General features: G+C 38.4%; 1 protein-coding gene across 2 annotated transcripts; it reads left to right on the top strand.

Moving 5' to 3' along the window:
- Window positions 1–3,484: 3,484 nt before the first annotated feature.
- Window positions 3,485–26,677, top strand: NAP1L4 (nucleosome assembly protein 1-like 4). Of its 2 annotated transcripts, XM_010146543.1 has the most exons (14): window positions 3,485–3,514; window positions 4,722–4,783; window positions 6,185–6,284; window positions 7,224–7,365; window positions 7,471–7,557; window positions 9,065–9,184; window positions 9,913–9,984; window positions 13,381–13,520; window positions 15,164–15,309; window positions 16,617–16,639; window positions 17,246–17,365; window positions 17,652–17,681; window positions 19,014–19,070; window positions 25,398–26,677. In XM_010146543.1, exons 1-14 carry the CDS (start codon window positions 3,501–3,503, stop codon window positions 25,434–25,436), a joined length of 1,152 nt encoding a protein of 383 aa, XP_010144845.1. In that variant the 5' UTR covers window positions 3,485–3,500; the 3' UTR covers window positions 25,437–26,677. The 2 variants fall into 2 exon arrangements, with proteins under 2 accessions (XP_010144845.1, XP_010144846.1); XM_010146544.1 differs by lacking the exon at window positions 25,398–26,677 and having other exon boundaries at window positions 18,993–19,028.
- Window positions 26,678–27,417: the final 740 nt, after the last annotated feature.

Genomic DNA, 27,417 nt, shown 5'->3' with positions numbered 1-27,417 from the left:
TTCGAGAAGTTTGGATCGGGAGAGCAGGGAGTTCGCGTCGCTCTGAGTCTGTCGGAGCGGTTCCGGCCACAGGCATGGCCGCTGTTGCCCGCCCTGGGGAGCCTGGCGGCGAGCCCTCCCCTCCCCCGCCCTCTCGAGGGAAGTGGGGGAGGAAGAGGGTGGGAGGGCTGTTTGTGGCGAGCAGTTTCTCCGTCGCTCTCACCCCGCGAAGCTCGGGTTGAGTCAAACCTGGGCCAGGCGCGATTCTTCAGTTTGACCTCATCCGCGATCTTGTGTTCCTTCGGCGTGGTGTGGGATTTTGGGGGCTCAGAGGTTTAATTTTGAGGTCCCTGTCTCCCAGGTGAGGGCCTGTTTGAAATTTTCGCTTCTACTACACTTGTTTGCAGGATAGAATACCATCGTTTGTAGGGTTTGTCTGACTCTCTTCCTCTACCATCTGCCTCCAAGGCTTCCAAATCAAAAGGGGGTAATGCAAAAATGTAACTTAGAGGTTAAACCAGCACCACCAGGCAAACTTTTTATGAAGTCATCTCTAACCAAAATAATGTTCCCTCAAGGAAACTTCTAGATGAGCTTAAGTAATGAGTTTCTTCCTCTTGACTTTCTTGTCTCTAATTTTCCTTACAGAAGGTATCAGACTGTGTGTGGTTTCCCACAGGGTTGCATCCCAGCAACTCTAAAACGGAAGTCATAACTTTCCCTTCTGATTTGTTGTAGTTACAAAGAACAGCAGCAGTTGTGGGTAGAAGTCTTCCTGTGAGTTTAAGAGTCCATTAGTTTCCTGCTTCATGTTCTAGTTGTGTTTAGAAGGTTTGTACAAGACACAAGCTTTTTTGGGAGAGAATTTTTATTCTGCGTACACTTGTATTTATGAGTAAGTCTTGACATTAAATGTAGAGACTTTTCCTTTAAAGCAGCATTATTCAAGATCTTGCTTGTCCTTATGATAAACTTGCTATCTTTAATGTGCATTGAGTTTACAGTTTCCTGCTGTTTTAAGGTGCCTAATGGTATGTGACATTTGAGCTGTACAAATTGCAGCAGCCTGCTCTGTGGGACCAGTGGCTGGTGTAGTCCCCTCTTTCCCCAGAGCTTCGTGTCTGTATTAGTTAGTTGAAAACTGAACTGTCTAGAGGAAATAAGATATGAATTTGGCCCTTTGGTGTGGTAACAATAATAATAGTACCTTATGCTGTTCTTTTCTTGGAGTTCTGATAGCTTTTTCATGTATTGATTGCCTGTAAACTGAGCTCAGTTGCTTGGAAAATAACTAAAGCAATAAACATGAAGGCTCAGTGCTTTGCTACTGTACTTTTTCATCTAGGTGTGCATTTCACTTTGCCTCCCTAAAGTCACCTTGCTCTCCTCTCCCTTGCCCCCCCCAGCTCTCACCAAACAGTTTTGTTAGTAACTGTTCGTGAAGTCATTGGAAGACAGCTCTAAGGCAACTGGGAATCACAAGCCCTTTTGTAAGAAAGCTTCTTCTGATTAGTTATTTATACACTTCTTTTTACTTTTTAGTTACCAAAGGAACAACTTTGAGGAGTGAAACAAGATAAAGTATGTATTTGCACCAGGGAGTGGTGTCTTTTTTTTTCTCCTGTTGTTGTTTCTTGTTACTTAGGCGAATGGCTTTTGTCAGAACATGCCCAATTCTCGTTTGTTCCAGTAGCGATTAATTTAGCTGCTGTTAAAAAATTATTCAAGATATGGGAACTTTATGTTTCTAAGCACAAATGAGGATGGAATGAATAGCTTTTCTTCCCTCAGCAGGGTTGAGAAGTAATTCCCTGCAGGAAATGCAGCACAAACAACTGAGGAGAAGAATTTGTATGTGGTGTGGTTTTTTTCCATTAGCTCTGTCATTGAGCCTGGGTTGGAAGAGACAAGTCTTCAAGGCTAATTTTTTTTAAATTATGCGAGTCTGTGTTTTTAGTTGCTTACTGTTTCTTCCTTTTATAGTGACTAGGTTCATATAACTTGTTGACTTAACTCTGATATTGGGTCAATTTGCTATATCTTACCTTTTAATTGTATCTCCTTTTTTTCCCCTGCCTTCTGTCTGCTATGGAAGGAAAGATACGTGTAGGCTCCTTTTATTTCTTCAGCTGTAAGATAGTAAAATTCTTTCATTTTGCTCTGGTGGATGGTTGCTGGAAGTGCTACTTTCCCTTGTTATGTTTAAGGCAGGAATAAGTACAAATAAATATGCCTGGGTTGCTGAAACAAATCTGGTTTACAAGAAGCCCCTTTTGTTTGTTCATGGACTTAAACATTTGAGCCCAGTCTGTGAAATTTTTGGAAGATGTTAAGCAGGTTTACTTCCTGTAGAATAATCTAAAGTATACTTCTTGGTACTTTTGTACCTGAACAAACGTTTTCAATTCAAGTGGTTGGGAAAGTGTTGCTTTTCTTGCATACTGAAAGAATGAACATTTTCCAGATGGGAGAGTGCATGTGATCTGTGTCTCCTGCTCTGGCTGCCACTCAAGATGTCATTAGCACTTAGGTTCATCTTTGGTAGCTGTGTATTGGAAGCTGGGCTGAAGATCAGCCTGCTGGACCTATGCAGAATCTAAGAAATCAGACCTGTCGGCTCTCATGAATGATGGAGGGTACTTTTTAGTCTAAATTTTGACTTGCAGACTAACATCTGCCTTCTTGAAAGCTTGACAGTGGAAAATATCACCTATGTTTCTGTATGGTATGTAGGGATTATCTGGATTGGTGATGAACTGTTTAGAATGGGGGAAAAACCACAACAACCTGTATTGCTAAAATAGCTGTGCAGTCTAGGATATTTCACCCCAGTAAGAAATAACAGCAAAATAAGTTAGGCAATCTAACTCCCTCTGGTCTCTGAGGAGAGCTGATTTAGATCTTGGGAGCTGGACTGGCTGCGCTAAACTTGGTTGCAATCACTGCTAATACCAAATTCTATATTTTGTCTTTGTTTTCTCACTCCCAAAAAATGAGTTCAAGGCAAATCCTTATTCAGGGGATTCTGCCTTTGTAGCTGCTTTCTAAACTCCTCCTCCTGGCAAATAATTTCTTTCCTTCAGTGTTTTGCTTCCCTTTATCTAGCAGCAGTTTTAGGTGTCATTCACTATAGTGCAGTAGAAGCAGCTATTCACAAAAATAGCCTCGATTAGACAGACAAGGGAGGCATATTTTTCTGCTCAGGTGACATAAGAAAAAGTAATTCTGGAGGTATTGTGATTAATTTGAACTTTCGTTGTTTTCAAATCAAGTGAAAGCACCTAACACAGTTTAAAAACAAAGAGCGCATTCCAGTTTGGATTGGATATTATGGTAGCTATTCACTTTACTGCAAGAGATTACCCATGATTAATTTCTTAGCAAAACCAGCAGCCGTTAATTTATATTGAGGTTTTAAAGAATGACCTGTTCTATTTGCATCTTCTGTTGAGGTAAACAAATTATCGTTAAGGTATTTTTAAACACTCTGTTTCAACTTGCAGGTGGATACAGGCACACAGATGGCAGATAACAGGTATGTTAGACTGTTTTCTTGATGTTAAAACAAGGTAGTTAGAGCTGACTGTATATGTGGTCTTCTGTGGGAGAGTATTTTTTTACCTGTGAGCAATGGATTACCCAACTGGGATAAGAATAACATGGTAATATTTTCTCTAACTAGGCTGTTTCCTTACAGCAAGGACAAAAAGCTCATTTGGTACAGGAGGAGCTGAGACTATAGTGTATTGGATACAGAATGACTGTTCTTGAATTAACATAATTTGCGTTGTCTTGATGCAGTTTCAAGTGTTCATATTTTAATGAGAAGGACTTGAAGAAAGCACTGTTCCTCCCTGTTTCTCTAGTCTGTATGATTTAAGCAAGCAGGAGGCACTGTTGCATTTTCTAATTTTTGTAGCAGTTTTTGGGATAGGTAACAGTGTTGTTAAAGTGCTGTAAATATCTGTGCGATGCTGGTCTTTCAAGGCTTGCTGTGCACCAGGGTAAGCTGGATAAGCTAGTCTATCCGGTAACTAATAATACCCATTTGCATATGTGATATCTTTTCTCCTTTTGTATCCAAGGGTTAATTTCAGCAATACCCAAGCTGTGTTTTGTGACCTATAAACTGTCAGGGAATGCAGGGAATGCTTGCTCTCTGTTGACTCATTCTAGGCCCTCTCTCCAACACAAGTAGTGTGGTGGAAGACGTTATGGTGGGAGATGGGGAGGGTAAGGACATCTCGTTACAGTAGAAGCTAATGTTTTTACTGTTAATCAAATAACCTGATATAGAATTTTGAAACAAAGAACTTTGTTCTTCTGTTTATCTGCCTTTCTCATCTGTATCCTTTCTCGTGTTTTTCTTCATCATGCTGAAAGGGTGTTTTGTATTTTCCCTCATGAGTAATGACACTTTCCTGTCCAGAATGACAGAGTACAGATGAAAGTCCAGCCATTCACTTAATGAGATTACTTTATCTGTTGGTTTTTTTTGTTTTGGGTTTGGGCTTTCCCCCCCCCCCCTTCCTTTGCGTGTTTTTTTTATCTTAGGAGAAATAGTTTTATATCCAAACTTGTGCTCTTGAGAAGCTTGAAGACATCAGTACATGTATTTTAGTGATGTACTTGTTTATAAAACTTACCTTGTAGTAAACAATGAAAACTAAGAATACTTCTTAAATGTTAATGTTTTCATAAAGTGATGCCTCTTTAATGTGTTAAATTTTTAATTATTTTAGTAAAACAGAAGATACTGCTTCAGATTCTGTAGAGGCCGCTAAAAATGCAAGTGACAAAAATGGTAAGAGATAGTAGGTAATATTACAGAGGGGGAATAACCCTATTGCCTTGTGTATTGGGGCTTCTTTGTCTACAGTTCCAACACCTTTACAGTCAAAACTACGGATGTGTTCACTGTTTAAAGTAAAACAATGGCTTCTAGGCCAACTGTTTACTTTCCATGTTTATTGCAGCCATAAGCAAAATAAAGGCTTTATTTTTGTAACAGTGAAAGTATTTTTGCCTGTGTTGTGACTAGGAATCTTCACTGTAGCATGAAATAACCCATGAGGCACTATGTGAAATATGTTTCACCTAGATGGTCACTGAATATTTTGTAGGTCTCACTTCTCAAAGAAAACTTGTGACTGGCAGTTGGAAATCACGTATAAACTGGTAGATAGTGTTGAACAATTCTTAGTCAAGTTGGGTTAAGAAAAAGAAAAGAACCAAACAACCAACACAAAAACCCACCTGTATAAAAAGTTCATCAAGTTAGTATGTGCTGTGCAATTCATTGTTTTTTAATGTCTTGGGGAAAGAACAGAAAGATTTGAGAAGCAAATGTCTTCCCACTGTGACCCAGCTGTGTGGTTATTAGTGAGGATTTTTAACTCCTAACCAGAAGCATTTTAGGTCTGAACTCCCATAAAAGTAGTCATTTGTGAGCTGTTGTGATGACTCTTTTTGGGGAGTCTTACAGACTGTAAAACTATTTTGATGTAAAAGAATCAGTAGTTGTCAAGGAAATGGCTGTAGTGCTATGCTGCTTTGTTGTACAGTACACAGTTTTCATCAGTTTTATATCAGGAGTCAGGCTAACTGGAAACACTTAGAAATGTCTTGGAAGTATAATTCAGTGGTTCTTCTTTTGCAAATTTATATGTGGCTTTTAAGCTACTCCTAATATGGAGGGGAGGCTAGAGAAATTCCTATTTTGCACTTTCTTACATAAAAGGGAAGACACTAATATGGAGGGGAGGCTAGAGAAACTCCTATTTGGACTTTCTTACATAAAAGGGAAGTTTGCTGTCATGATCAATGTACTACTTGCTTCTATAAGCAAAGTTTTTATATATTTGCAAGGAGAAAGGTGCATTTTCTATCATTATCCTGTCTGAAGTCTTATCCTGAAGTAATTTTGCTTGAGTTCCAATAGGCTTTGAGCAACCTGGTCTAGTGGAAGGTGTCCCTGCCCATGGCAGGGGGGTTGGAACTGGATGGTCTTTAAAGTCCCTTCCAACCCAAACCATTCTATGATTCTTAGTTAACTAGTGGTGCTATTTGAGATCTGGTAAATGTATTGTATTTTTGGTAAATGTATCTGGGTATTTGTACTGTGACTACTGTAAGGCACACAGTATGACAAGAGTCCTATAAATATATTCAGATGTGTTCTAAGAGTGGGGTTTTGTCTTTATAGAAAAGCTAGCAGACCAAGTGATGCAAAATCCACAGGTCCTGGCAGCTCTGCAGGAACGTCTTGACAACACAGCGCTTACTCCTTCAAGTTACATTGAAACGTAAGTACAGGGCATAATAAAATTCTTGAAAGACTGAAAGCATAATAGAATGTTATTACTGTGTAATTAAGGTAGGAAATCAGAACAAATGATTGCTAAGAAAAATGGTTGACTTAAACCATGATTCCTAGTGGCTTCCTTTTGGAAGGAAGAGTCAGGTTTTAACTTGCTTACACAAAAGCCCAAACATGTTTTTCTCCAGTTCAGTATTTTCCTTGGCTATTATTATTTTGGTTAGAAATAACTTCTCTCATCCTGCTTTGTTTCCTTCTGTGACCCATATTCTTTCATAACATGCGCTGCATTGGTGGGTGATTTCTGTAAGATTGCTTTCCAGGATGTGGTGGACGAGTTCAGGACTTGTAAATCCCTAGCTTGAAACTTTAGTTTTGTATTAACTGTAGAGTAGACTTAAACTTCAAAATTTTGCCTTACACAGATATTTGGGCTTTTATTTCTTGACAGGACATAGCTGTAGACCTCTTTTTAAAAAATAAATGCTATAAAAAGTGGTTTTTTTACCTGACTATATATAAACGCTTAATAATTTGAAGTACACTTGGGCAGTGTGTACTTTTCCGAGTATGACGTATGAATCAAAACATTCCCCTGTAGAATGCACAGTTCTTAGTTTTCATAGAAGGATCAGCACAACTCTAGTCTCAAAGTTTAGGTGTAAACAAAGGTATTAATTTCAGATCTCTCAACTACACGGGGAGGGTGGTGGCCACAGGGAATGGAACAGAAGATAACACCTTTGAGAACAACCTGGGTAGGAGAGGATTCTTTCAACTTTTTGAAACAAGTTTTGAAGAAATAAATGTTTGACATAATAAGCTTTTTAGAAAAAGTTGTATTTATAAGCAGCCCATTTAACAGATGTGTTAAATAATGCCGAGGCAACTAACTTTTAACCTTAAAGAATTGTTTGCTTTTTAGTTTACCAAAAGCAGTGAAAAGAAGAATTGATGCCTTGAAACAGCTCCAGGTGAAATGTGCCCATATAGAAGCTAAATTCTATGAAGAAGTACACGATTTAGAGAGAAAATACGCAGCACTCTATCAACCCCTTTTTGATAAGGTGGGAAGATTGTACATCATCTTTGTCACCTCCTAGCCATGTCAGTTATGTTTGCATATGTGTAATCTTACGTCTTCAATTACATTCTTGATTTTTCTAAAACAGAGAAGAGAGTTTATTAATGGGGAGGCTGAACCCACAGATGCAGAGTCAGAATGGCACAGTGAAAACGAGGAGGAAGAAAAACTAGCTGTGAGTACGAGCTGGGTAGTGAACTACTGATACATGGGATTGTCAGAATTAATTCCTGTACAGTGTTTTCTGTTGAAGGATTCATCTTTTGGAAATAAAGGCTTTATCAGTAATGTGCTTTTGTGGTGAATACACTGTTATGTCCAGTGGAAGCTTTTAAGCTTTCAGTTTAGCCTTTTTTTCAGGTTTGTAACTTGAGTGACTTGAAAAGGTGCCTTGGTTTGCACTGTTCGTAACCTGTTAACAGTATCTTTCTGATAATGGGTTCCATTCCAGTGCTACATGATACCCCAAGATAATAGAAGGTTGGCTGTTTGTCTGCCTGTCCCCTTTATTTTGGGGGACATACTTAGCTTTTATTTCCATAAATGCAGATTAGAGACATGTCACCTAGTCATAAAATGGAACTGACCTCAAATTGTGCTGGCTAGGGGATTCCTACTTGTCTGTTGAGTAGGAGCTGTCTAGATTTGGGAAGGATAATACAACCTTCAGGCTGCCTTTTACTCCAGGGTCATTTTTGGACATTTACTCATGGCTTGCTGCTTTTTCTCAGGGAATGTAAGCAGGTTTCTGTGTTTGCCATCCTGTCAGGTTTTCTTCGCATTTTTTACTTGGCCTGTTTTCCTTCCATTTTCTTTGGACACACTGTTCTGTATACAAAGTTAATTGTTCTTTGTTTTTACTGATCTCACGAGATTTAGCATGACACAGTACTCCATGTGCGTAAGCAAAAAAGGTTTGTCAGGCTTCGGGTAACTACAGCACTGACGGGCTGTGTTCTAGTTGGTGGCAGGTAAACCGCTGCTTACTGTTCTTGGCTAGTCACAACCCGAGTAGCTGCTGTTAAGATCTCACATGTTTGCTGCTATCTAGTGGTGTAGAGGGAAAGGTGCAATAGACCTGATTCACACTGCGAATTTCCTGTTTTCTGCGGCATGGACAAGTGACTTAGTCATTCTTTTTTTATAACATTTAACATCAGTTATGCATAGGGAATCCTGTATCGCAAAAGATTAATGATTGAAGATAGTGTAATAATGAAAAATAACCATGAAAACCAACTTTACCAAGTATTCTGCAAGTTTTAGCTGCTAAAACTATTTCTTGTAAAATTTCTCTTTGACCTCTGAAATACTGTAAATGGCACATGAAGCTACAGGAATGAGATTAACAGAAAAATGTAAATGTGTATATGTTTCCTGTTTGTAGAGAGGTAGAAATGTGCTTTAATTATTTCTTTGTCAAGTCATGTCTATTTAGTCTTTGTACAGAAGAATTCCAAATGTGTTGAAAGTAAATCTGAATTAAATGTACACATGTGGTGTTGTGTAAATAAACCTTGTGTCTTGATTTAATTTACAGAAGGGGTGAAAAAAACCCAGTGTAAATGTTCCTTAAACATTGCTCTGGAGGTGGCAGATGTTTTGTACATCTACCTCTGTTTATGAAATCTATTAAGAAGTTGTGATTTCATTTCTTAAATGATTCTGTATTTGTTTCACAGGGAGACCTGAAAAATGCAATGGTAATAGAAGAAAAAGCAGAAGAGACAAATGTCAAAGGAATTCCAGACTTCTGGTTTACTATCTTTAGGAATGTAGATATGCTAAGTGAATTAGTACAAGTAAGTTTCTTCTCTGAAACAATAACTTCTTTCCTGTGTTAAAAATTAATTGCTACTTTTACCAATTAGTAGCGAGTGCTTGTGGAATGTATGTGAGACCAAATCTTTGAGTCTTCAGAATCCCTGATACTATTCCTGAAGATGCTTGAAAGGCTAATGATGGATAAGCAGAAGAGCTGACCTGAATTGCTGAACATTGTGTGGCTTGTTTAAGAAGTCATCTTGTAGCAACCTTTGTAGATACTGAAATGCAAGTTTGTGCTGCTTGCAACAGCAACAGGATCATTTTTGCAAGGATATAATAAGCATGCCCATGAATTGGTTGAATTTGTGTTAAATAGCTTACGTAGTTTTGCCTTCGGTTATATTAATTGCTTCTAATACTGTTAAGGAAGAATTCCCTGAGGCGTATCTTTCTGTGAATCTCGCCAGCAATGAATATCCTGAATGAAGTTTTTATTTTCAGCAATGTTTGTGCAGCGTAGCATGGTAGCAGCTTTAGTTACTGAAGATGAGGCTTATTGATTGAGAACTTGGCACGTGGTATTTGCAACTACAATGAAGAAATTCACATCTAAATCTGATCTTTTAGCTGAAATTGTTGAATAATTACAAGGTTTAGTTGTTTCTTAAGAACAAGTTAAACAAGCGAGCTGGGTTAATAACATTTTGTTCTTCTAAATATTGCCACCTGAATAGGAATTTCTGTTTTTGTTTTTATTTCGTAGGAATACGATGAACCCATCTTGAAACATCTGCAGGATATTAAAGTTAAGTTTTCTGAGCCTGGACAGCCTATGGTGAGTTTCTCTGGTTGTTTCTCTTGAAGATTATAGCAGTGAAGTGAACAGCATTTCAAAATTTTCATTCCATTTCCGTTGGCTGGAATGTGTATGGTGGGTTTCTTTCTAGGCTACTGTCTTCATGCTTTGCCTTTTAAATGGTCAGTTTTTCTGATCCTTTGCTCTTTCATCCTAAGCCTGGACATCTCTGACATCATTGTAATTTCTGGATTAAGATTCTGGCTCAGTTCTGTCTAGTTTTCACTTTCTTTTTCCTTTCTCAAATTCCAAATTAGCCACTCTTACTAATAAAGTTACATGGCTGCTTTTGGTTTGAAAATGAGTTGTGGGAAAAAAATGCTGGGTGCTACTTACTATATTAAATATTTTGGCAAAAACAGAGGTATGACTTTGTAATATTAATCCAAAAAATGATGGTGGATACTGTGCCAATTGAAAAGTATAGAAAAATATATGAAATGGTCCTCTAAAAATGTACCTAATTTTTAAAGTACAGCTTAAGTCCAAAACACTTGAGCTGGTGAGAGGGAGGTAGTATGGGCAGAGGAAAATTGGGAATTAAGTTCCTATATATTGCTAGGACTGAAGGAGAGAACAGGAGTTTTATGAAGAAAATGAATTAAGCACAAAGCCTTCTAAGAAGTTGGTGGTTTTTTCTCTTGAACCATGTCTATTCAGTGGCATTTGGATGATTTGGAAATAATAGGTTTTGCCTTCAGCATTTTTGTGTTCTCGCTCAGCTCTGTTTTACAGTACCTTAAGTTGAAGAACTCTTTTAAAAAAAGTCAGTGGATTTACCTTCTCTCGCACTGTTCGTAACCTTTTGACAGCATATTTCTGTGAAGAGGTTCCATTCCAGTGCTACATGAAATCCAGTAATGGAAGGCTGACAAACTCCATGTCCCTTCTGTCTTTGGAAACAAAAGGATGCATTCCTGACAGCTTGAGTGAAACCTGTTAGCCTGTTGTGTGTGACTGTCTGAAATTCTCTGGCTAGTGAAGATGGGTGATTTGCTTTGTACTGGAAAAAGTTTGCATAACCAGTGTGTAATAAATACGCTAATTTGTTGGGGATTAGGTTTTGCTGCTAAAATAAATACATGGCAGTTAAGAATTTCTGATTTACCATTGACCCAAAGTGAAAAATTTTAGTTTCAGTCCTCCAGAAGTAGATTCCCCTGCCTAGAGTAATAGTGCTTCAAAGGTCTTTTTGCTGTAGCCTGTGTATATATAAACCTTTGTCTGCGTGAAGCACGAGTGATTCCCTAACTATTTGCTTTTATTTATTTATAGTCATATGAATAAATTTACTTATGTGTTTATAAATATAATTTCTACTTAAATATTTGGACATCAGGATCCTTAGCCAGCATATTCAGACCTGGATGGTGCATCTGGGTGTAACCTAAGTAGCTTAAAATAAGGAAGTTCTCTCGTTTTCTTTTTTGAACTTCATGAGAACATCTCATAGTACAGGGAAAGTTTAGCAATAGATGCTGCAAAGGTAAGCTAATATCAAAAGCAAAGATGTCTAAATAGAGATGACTGGAAAGGTTATTACAGCACTTCAAAAAAGTATGTGCAATTTGAATCTTCTTATTGTCTCCTAATTAGCAGGTACAGAACGAAATACTGGAATACAGTCCCTGCAGATATTTTTGTCTTGCTAGTCCATGGGATCTTGCATGCTAAGTAGTGCCACTGGTTGTCTATTTATAACCCCAGTGACAGCGTGTGGGATTATTTGGGTACCAGTGTTAGTCACTGGTAGTGGATAAGCTAAGTTTGTAACTCTTCCCATGAGCATGTTTGCCAGAGAGATTTGGCTTCGCTGAAGACACCCTCTAAACCATACTAGCTGTCTCAAATTGCTTTAAAGTAGAAGTGAAACTGAAATAGGCTATGCGAAGCCAACACAGACAATCCCAGGGCACATCTGCTTCCCAATGGTTGCCTTTGCTTAAATGTGAACACGTGAGTTGAGAGGGCTGCTGTTGCCACTGGTCTTCATTGCTCCTTGACCACTATCTTTCCAGATTTCAGTCATGTGAGGAGATTCATGGGGTCTTAGAAAGATCAAGGTGCCTTTGGGAGATGAAGGAGGGATAAATGTCTTAGAACAGGCTGTTGTCCACAGTAATTTATCCTGTCTGCACATGGTGGGCCTTCAAAAAGAGAGGATGACAGGGCAGAGTTTGGATGATGACAGACCATTTTCTGCCTGAGTCTGAAGAGTGCCTGGGGAAGTATATTCACAGCTAGCGGGTTTTGGCACACTAGGTGTAGTTCTTACGGTGCATTGCTGGGGAAGTAAATAAAACGTTTAAGGTAACTGTTGGGCATGCTGTGGCTGTGCAGTAGGTCTGGTGATGGTGGGGGTATTGACTTTCAACCCTTCTGTATTGTTGAACTGACCTGCAGACCTTTTCCCTCTTCAAGTAACTAAAGCAATGCTGCTGAAAACCTTTATTGCTTCCCCTGTTCCAAGGCAGTTTGAGTTTGATTTTTACCAAGTAGTTCACAGTTGATCCTGTGTGCCAAGTGAGCATGTATAGTGTTGTGCAAGCAGCTTTTGAAGCTTGTAAAGCTGTAAATCTGTAAGATTTGAAAATTGGTGTGTTGTGTATGTTAGTTTTCCGTAAAAAAGCCTTCTGTTCTTCATGTAAGAAAGTTAATTTCTCCAAATATTCAGGTGCCACAGGAGGCTCAGATGTGAGCAGAAACACCTGCTTCAGGCTGTAACCTGTTATGACATGTATAATCTTAGGTTTCAGTTTGTGAAGTCTGTTCTTTTGCAGGATTTTCTGTTATCAAATGGAAAAAAAATACTCTAGTTTATGGTGGGGTGCACTGTTTACATAGAGACTCCTGCAATCTAGATATTTTTTTTTTTAATTAGAAATAAAATCTGTTTCAGTCTCTTTTAAGATCATGACACTGAATGATCAGTCAGGGGAGTAACAGAACCTGATGATGTTATTCTGATGTCAGAATGACTTCAGAATAACAACTTCATAATCCTTGGTCAAAGGATGATTACTGGGCTTCCACAGAAAATTAAACCAAGACTTTTCTCAAAGTACTTCTTTCTAAGTTTGCATTTAAGACATTAGTTCTGTATGTCAGGGTGGATGAGATGCAGTAATTACCTGATCATAATTTCAATGTTAATCCCAGCCAAGGTTGTTCTAGCTGCACAAGGTTGTTCTGAACCTGCATGTTCAGAAATGGTTGATACTCTTAATTTCCTGCTTCTGCTGTAGTTGGAAAGATATGTTTGCCATCAAATTCTTTTTACCCATATTCAGAGTTTGATTAATGGTAATTTTGCTGATGCACTAATTCAAAGATGAAAATGAGTGGTAACAAAATTATAATGGAACTTTCTTCCAGTCTTTCTCATTAGAGTTCCACTTTGGACCCAATGACTACTTTTCTAATTCAGTCCTGACAAAAACATACAAGATGAAATCGGAGCCAGACAAGACAGATCCCTTTTCATTTGAAGGACCTGAAATAGTTGATTGTGAAGGGTAAGGAAAACTTGAAATTCAAATAAAACTTTGGAAGTAATAATATTTTCCAGATGCTGTTTTCTCTTACTGTGAATAATTAGTCAAGATAAAATAAAGCTTTTTCTGACTGAAAACACAGGAATGTTTGTAGGGAGAATGATGATCTTAGCCTCAGCATGCAGAACTAACAAAGATACAGGTATGTTTTAACATTGTGTGCATTTTAAATCTTACACCTTTCAGATTTAATAGATTACTAATAATCTATTAAGTTAATAAGATGTGTTCAAACACCAGCTGTGGGATGGTGAATTCTCATCTCTGTTCTGGAAGTCTAGTGGGTTGGACACCACATTACAGTTTTTCTTTGGGTCAAAGATGGTTTTGTCTAACCAAACCTGATGTTCAGTGCCACACCAGAGCAGAGCTGACACAACTGAAAAATTGTCTTGTATCTTATTTTTTCTTTAGCTTTCTTGATGTGTTTTTCTGTCCATCCCTCTTTGGTGGGAGGTTTTGTTTTATGCCCTATTTAAAAAAAAAAAAAAAAAAAAGAAAAACCAACAGCAGTAACACTTAAGAAATGCCAAATACTTGCTTTCTTGAAAGCACCCTGACAGCCTCAAAACATCTTGGCTTTTAGTGCTAGGTTGTTGGTCTTGCCAATTGCATACTCACCTGCAGTGAGGCAAAATGTCTCCTTGCATGTTTACTGAAAGCTGTGCCTAAGTAAAAGGTTAGCTCATTTTGAAGAAAACTAGTTAATACCAGCAAAAGGTTTATGTTTAAGTCACTACAGAGGAGGAGTGGCTTTCTAAAATTACTGGTTTGTCAAAACTCTGATTTCAGTTCACGAAGGTGTTAGATACTAGAGTAAGTAGAGCAAGAAGACATTTTTCTGTGACTTTTCATACAGGCTAACAATGAAAAGTGTTGGAACTATTGACTTTGACCTTTTGTCTATAGGAGAAGATATTTTGAGGCATTTAAGGGTTACTGTGACACCATTATTTCCATTGAAAGAGAACTAGCTGTGTTTACCACTTGTTCTTTGCCATGTGCAGTTTTGGGTGAAACTGTAGGTGGATGGGGACTTAGAACTGAGATGGGTGTTTGCACAGTCGCAGAAGGGAGCTGAAAAGTCATCTCTTTCTAATGCCAAGTCAGTCTGAGCACTGCTCTTTGGAGAACTAAAATGTGCCTCTCCCTGGCCACCCTGTGCATTTATTTTTAGGGTAACTGGATATTGCCGTGGTCTCTAGTGAGAGGACATAATGTATTGTTTTCTACTGGTCTGACTGTTGAAAGACTAATTCTCAACTGTTTGTTCTAGAATAGCTTAATCACATCCTTGGCTACAAAACTCTAGTATTTGGGACAAAGAGATATGTAAGTATGGGTGGAGTAGTGATTACTCTGCAAAGACAACCTATTTAGCTTTTTAATTTAGGGAAATACTTGGTATGTCCAACAGGTACATAGTCTCTAGCACGACAGTGTATCTACTTGGTAGCTTGTCAAGGAGGTTCAGTCGCCAGTGGGTGTAAAACTAGTTTTATCTAGAGGGTGATAAGCCATCTTTGCCATGATATTTGTTGCTGTAATGCTCAGTTCCTTGTTTTCACTGATGTGTAAAAATGCTGTTTCCCACGTGTCTCTAGGTGTACTATTGACTGGAAGAAAGGAAAAAATGTTACAGTTAAAACAATCAAGAAAAAACAGAAACACAAGGGTCGAGGCACAGTTCGGACAATTACTAAACAAGTACCTAATGATTCTTTTTTTAACTTCTTCAGCCCAATAAAGGGTAAGCTTGGAAATTGAGAGTTTAGGGTTCTTAAAATATGTTGTGTTTTATTTATGTGTGTTTGTGTTTATACAGCTTAAACCTACAAACTATCTATGCTGCTTCATTGTACATTTCTTACTAGAGGAAGATGGCAAAGTGCAGCCCATCCTAACAGATCATTTAATTCTGACATTATTCTGTGGAATTTGGCTGTTAGGTGTGCTGAATAAGCAGGATTCATACTATGGAAGGAGTCTCGTGTATGATCTCCTAAAGGAGTTGACTTGTTTTACCACAGGATGGCTCCATGCATCAATTTGAGGTTTTTAGCACACAGAAGCAATCTCTTCCATTGTTGGTCACGTTCGAGCATGTGTTTCATTTAGACCTTTGTGTGAAGTGATGGAACTTCCTGTGGTTTCTTGGTTTCTTCTGTGATTAATTAATGATCCTTAATAGCCCCCCTACATACCTTCCTAATTTTCCTAGTTATCTAATGTTAGATGTGTACTCGCATATTCAAAACAATTTAGATGGATTCCAAAAATGTTACTTTTGAGAGATTTGTTTGCCTTGTGATAGCTTTATATTATTTTTAAAAAATACTTAAAGGACATAACTGTGGAGGTAACAGTTGTAAGAAAGATAAGACTATGATATCTGCTGACAGTTCATAGTTGCATTTTCAACTTAGACAGAGTCAAATTATCACTTTCATGGTAGGATCACAGTACCATGGCACCTGAGTGGAGGAGATAAATCTGATTCTTTTTTTGGGGAGGAGGTGGAGTGGTGTGGTGTGTGTTCTCTTTTTAAACAAACCCCACCCTGTTCTTTAGTGGTTACAGTAACAGGCCTTTTCTCAACCACACTTTGCAAACTCATGACAAAATGTTAATCTACTTGTTATCATCCGTGCTGGGGGACAGGACAGGATTTGTAGTGCTCCAGCCAAATAAAGTTAATGCTACAGTCACAATAACATAGGAACAAAACGTGTTGCTCTTTGAGGGGAGAAATGTGATCTGCATGCCTTTGGAACCCATCTTTGTTTAAAAGAAGTATTTTCTGTGCAAATACTGTTGACATCAAAATGGCAGGTTTGGTGCTATTGTTACAGCACATAGAATTCTTGCAATTTCTGTGGATTTAATTAGGATAAATCTGAATTATCTTTAAAGGTTTAATAGCTGCTGAAGGCTTTGTAAACCCCAGTTTTCTGGTATGAGAAGGTCTTTATTTATACTGTGTTTTGTCATCTTGAATATTGAGGTGTGCTGGACTGTACAAACTTTTCTTAAATTTATTGTCTTTTCTTATTGCAGTGTCTGGTGATGGAGAGTCATTGGTAAGTTTACATTTCCAAAATTACACTACTGCTTTTTGCCGTATGTGTTTTGCTGAGCATCTGTAGTGGCTTTTGGGGTTCTTTTATTAAGTTCGGTGTATTTTTATCATTTTTGCTTTTATCAAAGTTGAGCTTCATCAGAATGAAAGATACTGTTGACTTCAAGTAATCTGTAGATGTTCTGCTGTTGCACATCTTGCTGATCTGATACATCTGTAATGATCTCGGTTGAGAAAAGGTCATTGTTTTGTGTAGCCACTCAGCACTACTGCGTGGCTGCTATCTGTTGGGTTGGTTTTTTTAATGTCTGAACAATTATGTAACATCAGGTGTCAGAAACAGCAAAGTCTATATCAGCTTTAGTAGGCCAGTATGTAGAAGGTAGGAAACTGTAACAATAAAAGAAATACTGCAAGTCTAAATCCAGATTTGCAGAGTTGAGATTTATTGTAAAGTTAAATATACTTGAAAGTCCGTGTGACCTGAAGGTTCATGTTGATGACAATGTGATATTTCTCAAACATGTAACTGAAATACTTTTGTTTGCTCGTGGTTAGCACACCATTTTTTTTTTCAGTAGAAAAATCAAACTGACTTTCTTTACAGGATGAAGATTCAGAGTTTACTTTAGCAGCAGATTTTGAAATTGGACACTTCTTCCGTGAAAGGATAGTCCCTCGTGCTGTGCTTTATTTCACTGGGGAAGCTATAGAGGATGATGATAATGTATGTATGCTATCAGCATTTTGTTTATTAGTCACCGTGTAGGTGGAACCATTCTCTTTTTTGTTAGTAATTAAATACTACATACTAGTCTAATCAGTAAAGAAAAAGTAAGAGATTCCTATTACTTGGGAATAGGAAAGTATCATTCAGCTTGCTGCGAGTTGTTGATCTTTGCTTCTAGAAGGGTCATAGTTTCAGTTACTGTGTCTGAAACTGCCAGACCTGTTACTGCAGAAGAGTATGCAAATATTAGCAGAACTAATAAAATCTTGGGTTTGTTTTTCAGTTTGAAGAAGGTGAAGAAGGTGAAGAGGAGGTGAGATGCATACTGTATCTTTTATAGATAACTAATTACCTACTGTGTTCCAATTCCAGAAATAGTCCTATATAGAGCAGAAAATAGTTGTTCAGAAATGCTCTTGTGTGATACTTTCCAAAAAAGTTCAGCATTCCTGACTTTCAAAATCTGTGTCTGTTTTTTCCTCTTCACAAAAGTACTTTCTGCAAGAACACTTACCTGTGTTTTTTTTTTAATTATTTTTAAAGCTGCTTTCTGACATAAGTCAGAAATTAAAGTTGAGGTTTTCCTTGAGTGCTGCATGATAAGAACCTTCAGTCCTATTTTTAAGTATCTGTTACTTAAGCAGTACTGGAATTCAGCTGTCAGCTTTTAGCTTGAAGACTGGCCCTTGCTAAATGTAAAGTAAAAAAGGGAGAGCAAGCAACTGTGCAGGATAAAGGCTTAATTTAGACTGGAGTTTGAAGTATACCAAGAGCTCTTGTCCATTTACTGTAGCGTTGTATGAATACAAACATACTGTGAAAGGCTTTGCATAAAACCACTAAATGATACCACACTTAATGAACCAATAGCCCTTACAGATAATTATATTTTTATCTTACTGCTTTACTGTGGTGTTCTTGCTAATTGGTTAAACATACTTACCTAGTTGTCACCAGGCTCGCTGTAGTAGAGTACATCAGAAGTTACCGCACTGGTGGTCTGATGTGAGCTGGCAACCTTCAGCGTTCAGTCTCTTTTCTCTCTTTGCAAGTTGAATATGAACTTATGGGCTTAGGCTGTTGAGTGACTAAACATTTTCTTTTTATCTTTTAAGCTGGTTCTTGTTAGAAGCGTACATGTATTTTTAATCTGTCTCCAGTGCCAGATGTTACTACTTGGATTTCGGAGTGTGTAACAGCAGAGTGTGAAAATACTGCAAAATCCTGTGCAGGAATACATAGCCTGTCCACAGTAATCCAGATGAACAGACTCTGGAAGGTGGTCAAAACAAAGAAAAAAAATTAGGCATATATACGTATTACCAGAACTGTAAAATTCCAAATAATATGTCAGGTAGAACTTAAAAAGTTGTTGGGAGATTGCAGCAACTTCTGTAGGAAAGTTGCCTTAAGCCATGTGGAATCCTTTAAATCTATGTTATAAATCTTCTTTTAAAGATTTTGCTTTAAGATTTTGAAGATGCTGAGTTCTTTTAAGTCAGCCCAAGTACTTTTAATGTTGACATCTGAAACACTCTGGAATACAGTGGTAATACAATTTGCTATTTTATTTTTCTCTCCATTACAAAAAGTTGCACTTTTAACCTGTTTTAATTTCTGTTAGTTTATCTCTATTTTGTCATAGGAGTTGGAGGGGGAAGAGGAGGGAGAAGAAGAAGAAGATGCAGAGAGTGATCATAAGGTAAGGATTTTTGTGTGCCCAGTCGTAATGCGGACTACAGTTATGAGCAGTGTTACTGAGGTTGCTGTAGTTTGTGAAAATATTAATAAATTACTAAAAACCAGCAAACACCCTAACCTCTGACTGCAATGTTTTCATCTTCTTCAGCACCCTAATTGCTCTTAAAAGAAAAGGTAATGTTTCCATAAATTGAGAAAATGTAGGGTTTTGTCTACGAACCTGCACCAAGAAAAAGATCATTTCAGAACTGTGTGCTTTTACTTCATAGTGGTATCTCTGTATAATAATGATACATATTTTTCCTATAGAAAGGTTATATTCAAATATTCTGTGGCTGGACTTCAACTTAAAATTAGTCCGACAAATCTCAGCTGTTTGTTTATTTCCTTTTTCTTAGAATTGTTCTTTTTGGTTGTCTTGGTGGCTGCAGGTTAGACTCCGCATGTCTGTACTAAGCTAGAAATCAAAAAAAGTTAGTCTCCAACTTTGAATTTTAAACTTTGAGACCTGGTTTAAAATTGAGCCTTAAGGGTTAGTGCTCCTTCTGATAGGTATTTTTCAATCCTTCAGTCATGTTAAAGTTAATGCTTACATTTAGTGAAGCTAGGAGTGATGACAGACTTGAGTTCATTTAGTTCTTAAAACATCAGCTCTTATTTTTTAAAAAGGCACAGATGAAAAAGTGAAAGGTATGCAAAACTGCTTGATCTCTGGATGAAAGTCTTAGCAGCTTAGTATGTCACTCTTCTGATGTAGTTGTATATACATCATCCTATCGCTAGTAAATGCTTCTTGTCTCCGCATCAAGAGTTGAGCTTGTTTTAATGAGAAATACTGAGTGTGCAAGAAAGTCTGTCTCGTGGAAAGATCGCTCAAACAGGATTAGAGTGGCAGAAATTGGTAATCTGGCTCTGCTCTGCAGGATCAAAATGCAGTGGTGCACCTGTAATGGGAGAAATTCGGACAGCGTAGAAACGAAGTGTTAGTCCTGACGCGAAGTGTATTTGTGCTGAGTATCAAATACTCTTTAGAGGACCTGGTATTCTGTAGAAAAAAGCTTAAGGTATCTTGGAAGGTTATAGTTGTTGCCTCCTGTATTATTTTGTACATTTCACTTTTCATTCATGCTGACAGTTCCTTTCAATTTTTTCCCATTTAGGTGTAATTTAAGTCTGTTTATCATTCATACATTTCTAGGTAAGGTGGAATTCCAGTCATACCTAACTTCCAAGAGTCCCATTTGTAGCCATGCAATGTGGTTTGTTTTCTAGGGTTTTCTGTTTTGGGGGTTTGTTTTTTTTTGTTTTTCCTTGTATGGGGAAGAGAAATGGGGGAATGTTGGCTTCAGAGTTTAGGTTTTGTTAGTAAAAAATAGAAATGTATATAGAGATGAATGCCTTTAAATCGTGTAATTAAATTAGATTTTTCAGGATGACCTCTGCCTTCCTGAGGCACAACTTCTGCTTTGCCTTTGTAGCACTCAAACTGTGTTCTATCTACACATGATAAAAGATACTGATACTTGTCAGACTCTTCTTTTTTTTTTTTTTCCTTCTTTCCGATTCGATGTTGCATCTCTCTGCTGTTTCTGGTGTACTTGCAAATTATTTCTGAACTGTCTCCTCTTGTCATCTTGAACTCCTGTAAGTTGTCAGCTTGCTTAGTATTTTCCAACCTTATTTATGCTGCCTGACAAAGGTAGTCACTCTGAGAGGCCTTTTCTTGAGCTCTTGTGATTCTGAACAGGTACTGCACACCTCATCTGTCTCTATTTAAAAGAAGGAAAAAAAAGTTCCTTCTGTTTTATACTGTCGTCTTCCACCTTTCATCCCCTGTCTTACAGAGAACACTGCCTGCAACAGGCTCCATACCACCCTCTCTTTATTCTTGTACCATTTTTAATTGATTACTTTGGAGAAGCTGTAATCTTTCCAACTCATTCCCTCTCTGCATGGACAGTGCCCTTCTTTGCCTTTGTCAAACTCAAAATTGAGCTGTGTTGTGGTTTTGGGTGGAGTTTTTTTTAATTTCCAATCTCGTGATGCTTTGAGAAGTCAGCCACTCTGCCTCAACACACTTGCACTCTTCATTCACCCGCAGTGATAGAACATCCATTTGTCACAACAGCTTATATGTTGTCCTGCTGCATTCTGTTGCACTGTCGTCTTCCCTTCTTACAATTAAAGGTTTTCAGCCACTGGCTTCAGTTTTTCACGTCAGCTTGGAATTCTGGTTTTTGTCTTTTAAGACTCATACCTGTAATCCTGTATTCCATTCCTTCTTCTGTTCGTTCCCTTTTCTGGTCCTTTTTCTCCCTGTCTCCTACCCCTCTTTGCCTTTCGGTTCCACACCCCTTCCCCCCCGATTTTCTTATATCTAGAATAGTTTTCATGTACACAGAAAATAACTGTTCTCTGGTCTCTTTTAAAATCCAATTCTTCCTCTTCAGCCATTTCCATATTACCTCCTCCTTTATTGTTGTACTATGTTTGTTACATAAACATCAACGCTTTCTGCGTTTTTACCTTTTCCTCCTTCCTTCCTCTTAACTCCTGTAAGTTTTAAGTACGTTGTTCAGTTAGAACCAGATTATCATCTCTTACGCGATAAATGATGTGGCTTTGGAAGACTAAGCAGTCAGATGATAGGAAGTAGCTTCAGAAGATGCTACAAAACCAGATAATGTAGCTTGTTTTGTCTAATATATCTTGATGTGTGCTTGCATGCCCTATTCCTTTCGCTGCCTTTTATTTTACATTACTGATGCTATGCTTGAATCGAAAAGTAGCTGACAAGGTAATGTAGAATGTTGTTTTGAATTATGAACTAAAGAGCTGTTGTGGGCAGAGACTGCATGTGCTTCAAGGTGCTTAGTCTGTCTTCTAAGTAACAGTGACAGAAGGGCCAGTTACAGAACCTTTGAAGCGTTCTGTCCGGTTGTGGAGGAGGCAGTTCAGACCACTTAGGTCCAGGTTTTATTCCCATGTATACATTTGGTATCCTTGCGTTTTCTTGTTCAATAACATGTATTATAAAATGAACAAAGATTAAGTTTAGCTTTAGGACTCCTAACTGGACTATTACATGGTAAGACATTTGAAATATTGAAAGGCTTGCTTCCTCCTCTGCTGGAAAGGACATCAGCTTTAGTGCCTACTGCCTGCACAGCTATTTCAGCATATGGGAAGTTTCCCAAAAAGTGACTTGTAAGGTGGTAAGGTGGTAATGGCTCGATTGCTCATTGAATCACCTAGGAATGGATCCTGCCCAATCTGTTTAAACACTGAAGTTGAATAGAGACTCAGTGTCTCTTTCAGCAGTATCTTTACATGAAAAAGATCCTTTCTGAAAGGTTAAATTGCCAAGATAAATAACGTGGATACTTAGGTCTTAGACCCCCATCCTCCAGATTAGTTGGATGGGTAGACGCAGTGGGCTGTGTGTATGAAAGTCATGAGCAATATTATTTCAGACCTGCTTTTCTTCTCCATTTTTAGCTCTATGATCCTGTAAATTTTAGATGAAATTCCCTCTTTAAATTTGATGCATGTCCTCTATGTCCATGAGCAGCTGATGTAATTGCTGATGTCATGTAAGCTAATTAGCTCAAGTTTCTTGCATTGTTTGCCTCTGGAGTCAAATACTAGAAGAAAAATGTTCATGTCCCCTGTAACTAGATTTATTTTTTTTAATTCTGAGCAAGTGATGCAATAAGTAAGAGCCAGTGGCAAAAAAAAAAGCCTTATACTCGTGCTTCTTAGCAGAAAAGAAGAAAATAGGTGGTAGTCTCACTTATTAACTTGTGTGAATCAATTGGAAGAGTGTCTCAAATGGGAGTCAAAGTCCCAGGGTAGTTTAAACTCCCTGCACAGAATAAGGAAATATTATGAAATACTTTAAAGATGTAAAAATAAAAATGCTACAGCTTTTCATATCAATTTAAGCATTGCTCATGACTGCAGTGGAGGATTTCTTTACAACAAGAATTCTTACTTGTCTCTGTAGCACTGGTAGTGAATTTCAGTGCATGTGTTTGCTGCTAAATTTATTTTAAAATAAGATAAAATTCCTCCTTATGTCTGCCAGTTAGTCTCTGTCTTTGGTCTTTATTGCCTGGCCAATGCGCTTCACCTTTCTAAGATACCTTGGGAAGTGAATTTATGGAAATACAGCATGGATGGAAATCTTGCTGGAACAGAGAGATAAGTCGCGCAGGGTCTGTCTGAAGCCGATAAATGGATTGGTGGTGGTTGGCTGACCACATGTCCCCAGCAGTCTGGGCATCGTGGGCAGAGCAGGCTCAAGCTTAGAACTGCCTGAGGGAGCGTGGATGTAGTGTTCCGATCGCACTCACAGCCTGGGGTCTGGTCCCTGATCTTACAGGAGCCATGAGAGGCCGCAGGTTGATGGGGCAGCTGTAACTTGAAGAAAATTGCAGCCATCTATCTGTGCTGTTGGCATCTCGGGACTAGACTGCGAGATGCTTCATCTGAGGCTGGGGGGTAGCGGAAGGCGATGCAGAGCTCACGTGCTGGCGTGCCAGCAAGAGCAGTGCTGTGCTGCTGGAATGACAGAGAAAATGATGTTGGAGTCTGGATCTGAGATACTGCCTTGTTACTTACACCCTGCTTCAGCTCTTTATATACATGGTCAAGATAGGTTTGCCCTCAACTGTAAGCTAAAAACAGTGTAAAGTAGCAGTATTCCTCTCAAAATTGTCCAAAAACTGACTCAGATATGAGAACCTTTTAAGCTGTGGAATTCTTTTGTGTCTTGGGAGCAGTAATCAATACTGAAAGGTCCTTAAGAAGGAACTTCGTAACCTCTGTGACTCAGTTGTTATAGATAAAGGTTTATATGTGGTGATATGATTTCAGTCTTTACAGAAATGAAGACAAGTATAAAGAAAATAGCATGAAGGTTATTAGAAAATATAGCAAGGGGTTTGGCTGAGCATTAAACTTCAGATGAAGTGAATGCTAGCTCTGTCTTCTGTGTAAATGTACCCTCTTTTCAAGGAGGAATTCATGCTGTATTTAGTCCCAGATCAGTGAAAAAGCATTCACATCCGTGTCCTTCGCAACCCCAGGCAGATGAGAGAGCACAAAGTTGCAGTTAGCAAGATGTGGAGGGAAGGAAGAAGTCTGAAAGGTCTCTGGTATATCTGTGCAGAAGAGACAGCATTGGGCTTTAATCCAGTGGGAATGATAGTGACCGCTATAACCCTAAAGCAGTTTAGGTGAGGAAGGAAAAAATAGTCTGGGTTTAGTGCAGATTATCAAGGGCAAAACCTGTGATAAGGAATCTTAGCTGCACCTGCTCTTCCTCACTACAGGCAGAATACTTAAGTCACCTTAGCTCTTGGTAACTTGGTGTATAATGAACTCTTGCACGTTTTGCTGCTTTTGCAAGACCTAAAGCTTTTTAGGATACTTACCAAGAAACACTTTGTGATCACTGACATTCAAGGTGTCGTGTTTTATACCTGTATTTTGTTTACTAGGATTCAGCACGTTTCTGTGACTGCTATTTTATTTATTATAAACTATATTAAGAATGTCAGAGGGAGAAGCAAACAGGAAACACACTGAATAAATTCTCCAAGAATCCTCTTTTACAATAAAGCAGGAAGTGCAGTGTAAAACCTGAAGCTGTTAACTTTTTGAGTACTTGTTCTCCTTCCCAAATACACTTCCTTTTGCCAAAGGGGAAGTTGTTTTACTACCTAATGAAGGTGTTTCTACTTGTACATATTCAGATTAACATGTGGACTTCTTGCCCGGTGTTAAACTGTTGAATAGTTACCTGCTGGTGATGCAGAACCTAGAAGAAATGAACACACTAATTGCATTTTTATCACCTTAGCAGAAGGGGCAAGGCTTCTAACGGAAAACTCAGACGTGCTGCAGAATAAGCAGCCTGCCTTCCTCCCTCCTCAGAGTTAGCAAGGGGGTGGCAGTTTATTGTTCAGCTCTTTGATAGGAACTGAAAGTCAAATGGAGCCTCTGGCTGGGGGGAGTGGAAGGTGGTTTGCTTTCTTGTTTGTTTGAACCATGGCCTGCTGGATGGTGTGTAAAGAACGCTAAGGTAGATCAAAAATATTTTGGGGTACCAAGCAGTTTGGGGCAGGGGGAGACCCAATAAATAGGGGGACTGCTGTAGAGAAGTTTGTGATCTAGCTTGAGCTTACGTGTAGCATTTTTGTACCTGCTGATGGTATCTCTAGTTAGTTCAAAACTGCATAGTCCATTTTTTTTATTTGTTGAAGTATTTTCTTGTATGCCATTTTCATTTTTAACTGTGTGTTTTCTTTTTCCCTTTATACAGAAAGATTCCAGCCAACCTGCTGAATGCAAACAACAGTAATAATGAAACACCACTTGGAAGTGATATTTGAACAACTTGTAACAAATATTTGGATACCTGGCCTGCAGTTCAGGATATTCCATCGCTGCAGCACAATCTTATTAACAATGCTTAAAATTAATTTGTTTTAAAATGCATGATTTTCACTAACTTTTCTTTATTGCTTAACATGTACAGTGGCAACTTCAATGCATTTGGGAAATATGAGGTTTAAATAAAGCACACTCTACAGCCGTTGGTACACTCTAGCTCAGTATGTCAATAGGCCTTTAGAGCCTTTTGCCCTATGCGCATAGGGGAATAGTCCAGACTACCAAGTGAGGATTATCCATTTTCTTGTTAAACATTGAAAATTGTGGAATAGCAATGCGCTGACAAGCTAAAGTAAATGGATTTCATGTATGGTAGCTGAAACTGATAGAGCAATATGACTTTTTTGCTAGTTCCTTCCCCCCTTTTTTTAATGTTTCTTGCAACCTACAAATTGAACTAGTGCTTGAGCAGCTTTAAATGTCATATTTATTATCTCAGTAAAACCAATTGAAGTAATTTTACTTCACTGAAGGGGGTGTCATATTTGAGACTTAGTTGTTCATCTTACTATTTATTTATTCATGTTTGTAAGTACTTTGACAGAATTAGTGCTTTTTAATAGGTTTTTAATATACTTGAAAATCTTCTTCCTCTTTTGCATACAATATGGGTACTTGTAAAAGAAATCATTTGAATTGGTCTCCATGTAGTAGTCTAGACAGAAGAAACAAACTTGCATCAAAATGACAACTCTTCTGGATGAAGGTCAAAATGCAAAGGCCAAACTGTTACTGTTGATGGAAGTGGGTTGCAGCCAAAGAACCAGAAAATTCCCAGTAGTCTTATTGCTTAGTGTCCAGCATGGAAGGACCTTTCACTATGAACACAAATTTATCAAAATACAGTTCAATAAATCTGAAGTTTTGGTGTCTTATTGCAGCACTGAAGTTATTCCATTCCACAGTTTGTTTTATTTAAAGCTCTGAAGTCTTCAGAACCACCTTCTGTTGTTGTGTGGCACTTCAGGTACATGTTTCTAGTTTCAGCATCCATTGCCAACCTCTGGCAGCAGTTGAATAGCAGCTGTATCAACACTGTGACCAGGCATGTAGAGTGCTCCAGCCTTACCTTACACATTTGTAACTTAATACGTTGTTTTCAATTTGTACAGAATAGATAGAATATTCTATTAAAGTTGTGAAACATGATCGGTGGTGCCTGTCTGGTCCGTAATGCTTCCTAGGTTAAATGAACATCCCTTTGACTTTTGGTAGTGGAGTGTTTAAGGAGGGCCGTGTCTTTGTACAGCTCTTTTCTTTTTAGACCTGCAGGAACTGAACGATAGTTCCCCTATCCTGAAGAAGTACTTACCACTACACAGTTCCACAGTGCTGCTGCCTGGAGATAAACATCTGCAAATCAGCACGCTGAAGTAATTTATGTGCATGAATCTTGAAAGGCCAACTTTAATTTTGAGAAAACGGGAAATTCCAGAACACGTAGCGTGAATCTGCCAGCAGTCGAGGAGCGCAAATGAGATGGGTGAGTAACGAAGCTGCCGAGCAAGGCATTCATCCTCGGGAAGGCGATGGGAACACTGAGCTGGGGTTCGCTGAAGTGGAGTTAACCCCAGTCAACACAGCCTCATGGAAAATGAGATCTTGTCAAAACCCAGCTGTGCTCTTGCTGTTACATGTCTGGCTGGTAGTGGCAAAGATGAGCATTTAATAGACTCCTGTTTTCAGGTGGTTATTTACAGGCTTTGTCTGCAGGAAAAGTAACAGGTACTGGAAGAGCTCGGCTCGTTCCAGGGAGTGGTATGAAGAACTGATGGGTTGGTTGTCAGAATGTCACAGCTGGACAAATCCCGACTGGATGGTGAATGCAGGGAGCAGGAGTGCAAAATGGAGATAAGGGTGATTTAACTATTGGCAAAGAAAATTAAAAA

Source organism: Eurypyga helias, unplaced genomic scaffold (genome assembly GCF_000690775.1).
Source record: "Eurypyga helias isolate BGI_N326 unplaced genomic scaffold, ASM69077v1 scaffold34022, whole genome shotgun sequence".
Taxonomy (NCBI): domain Eukaryota; kingdom Metazoa; phylum Chordata; class Aves; order Eurypygiformes; family Eurypygidae; genus Eurypyga; species Eurypyga helias.
This window is presented reverse-complemented; position numbering and strand designations above follow the sequence as displayed.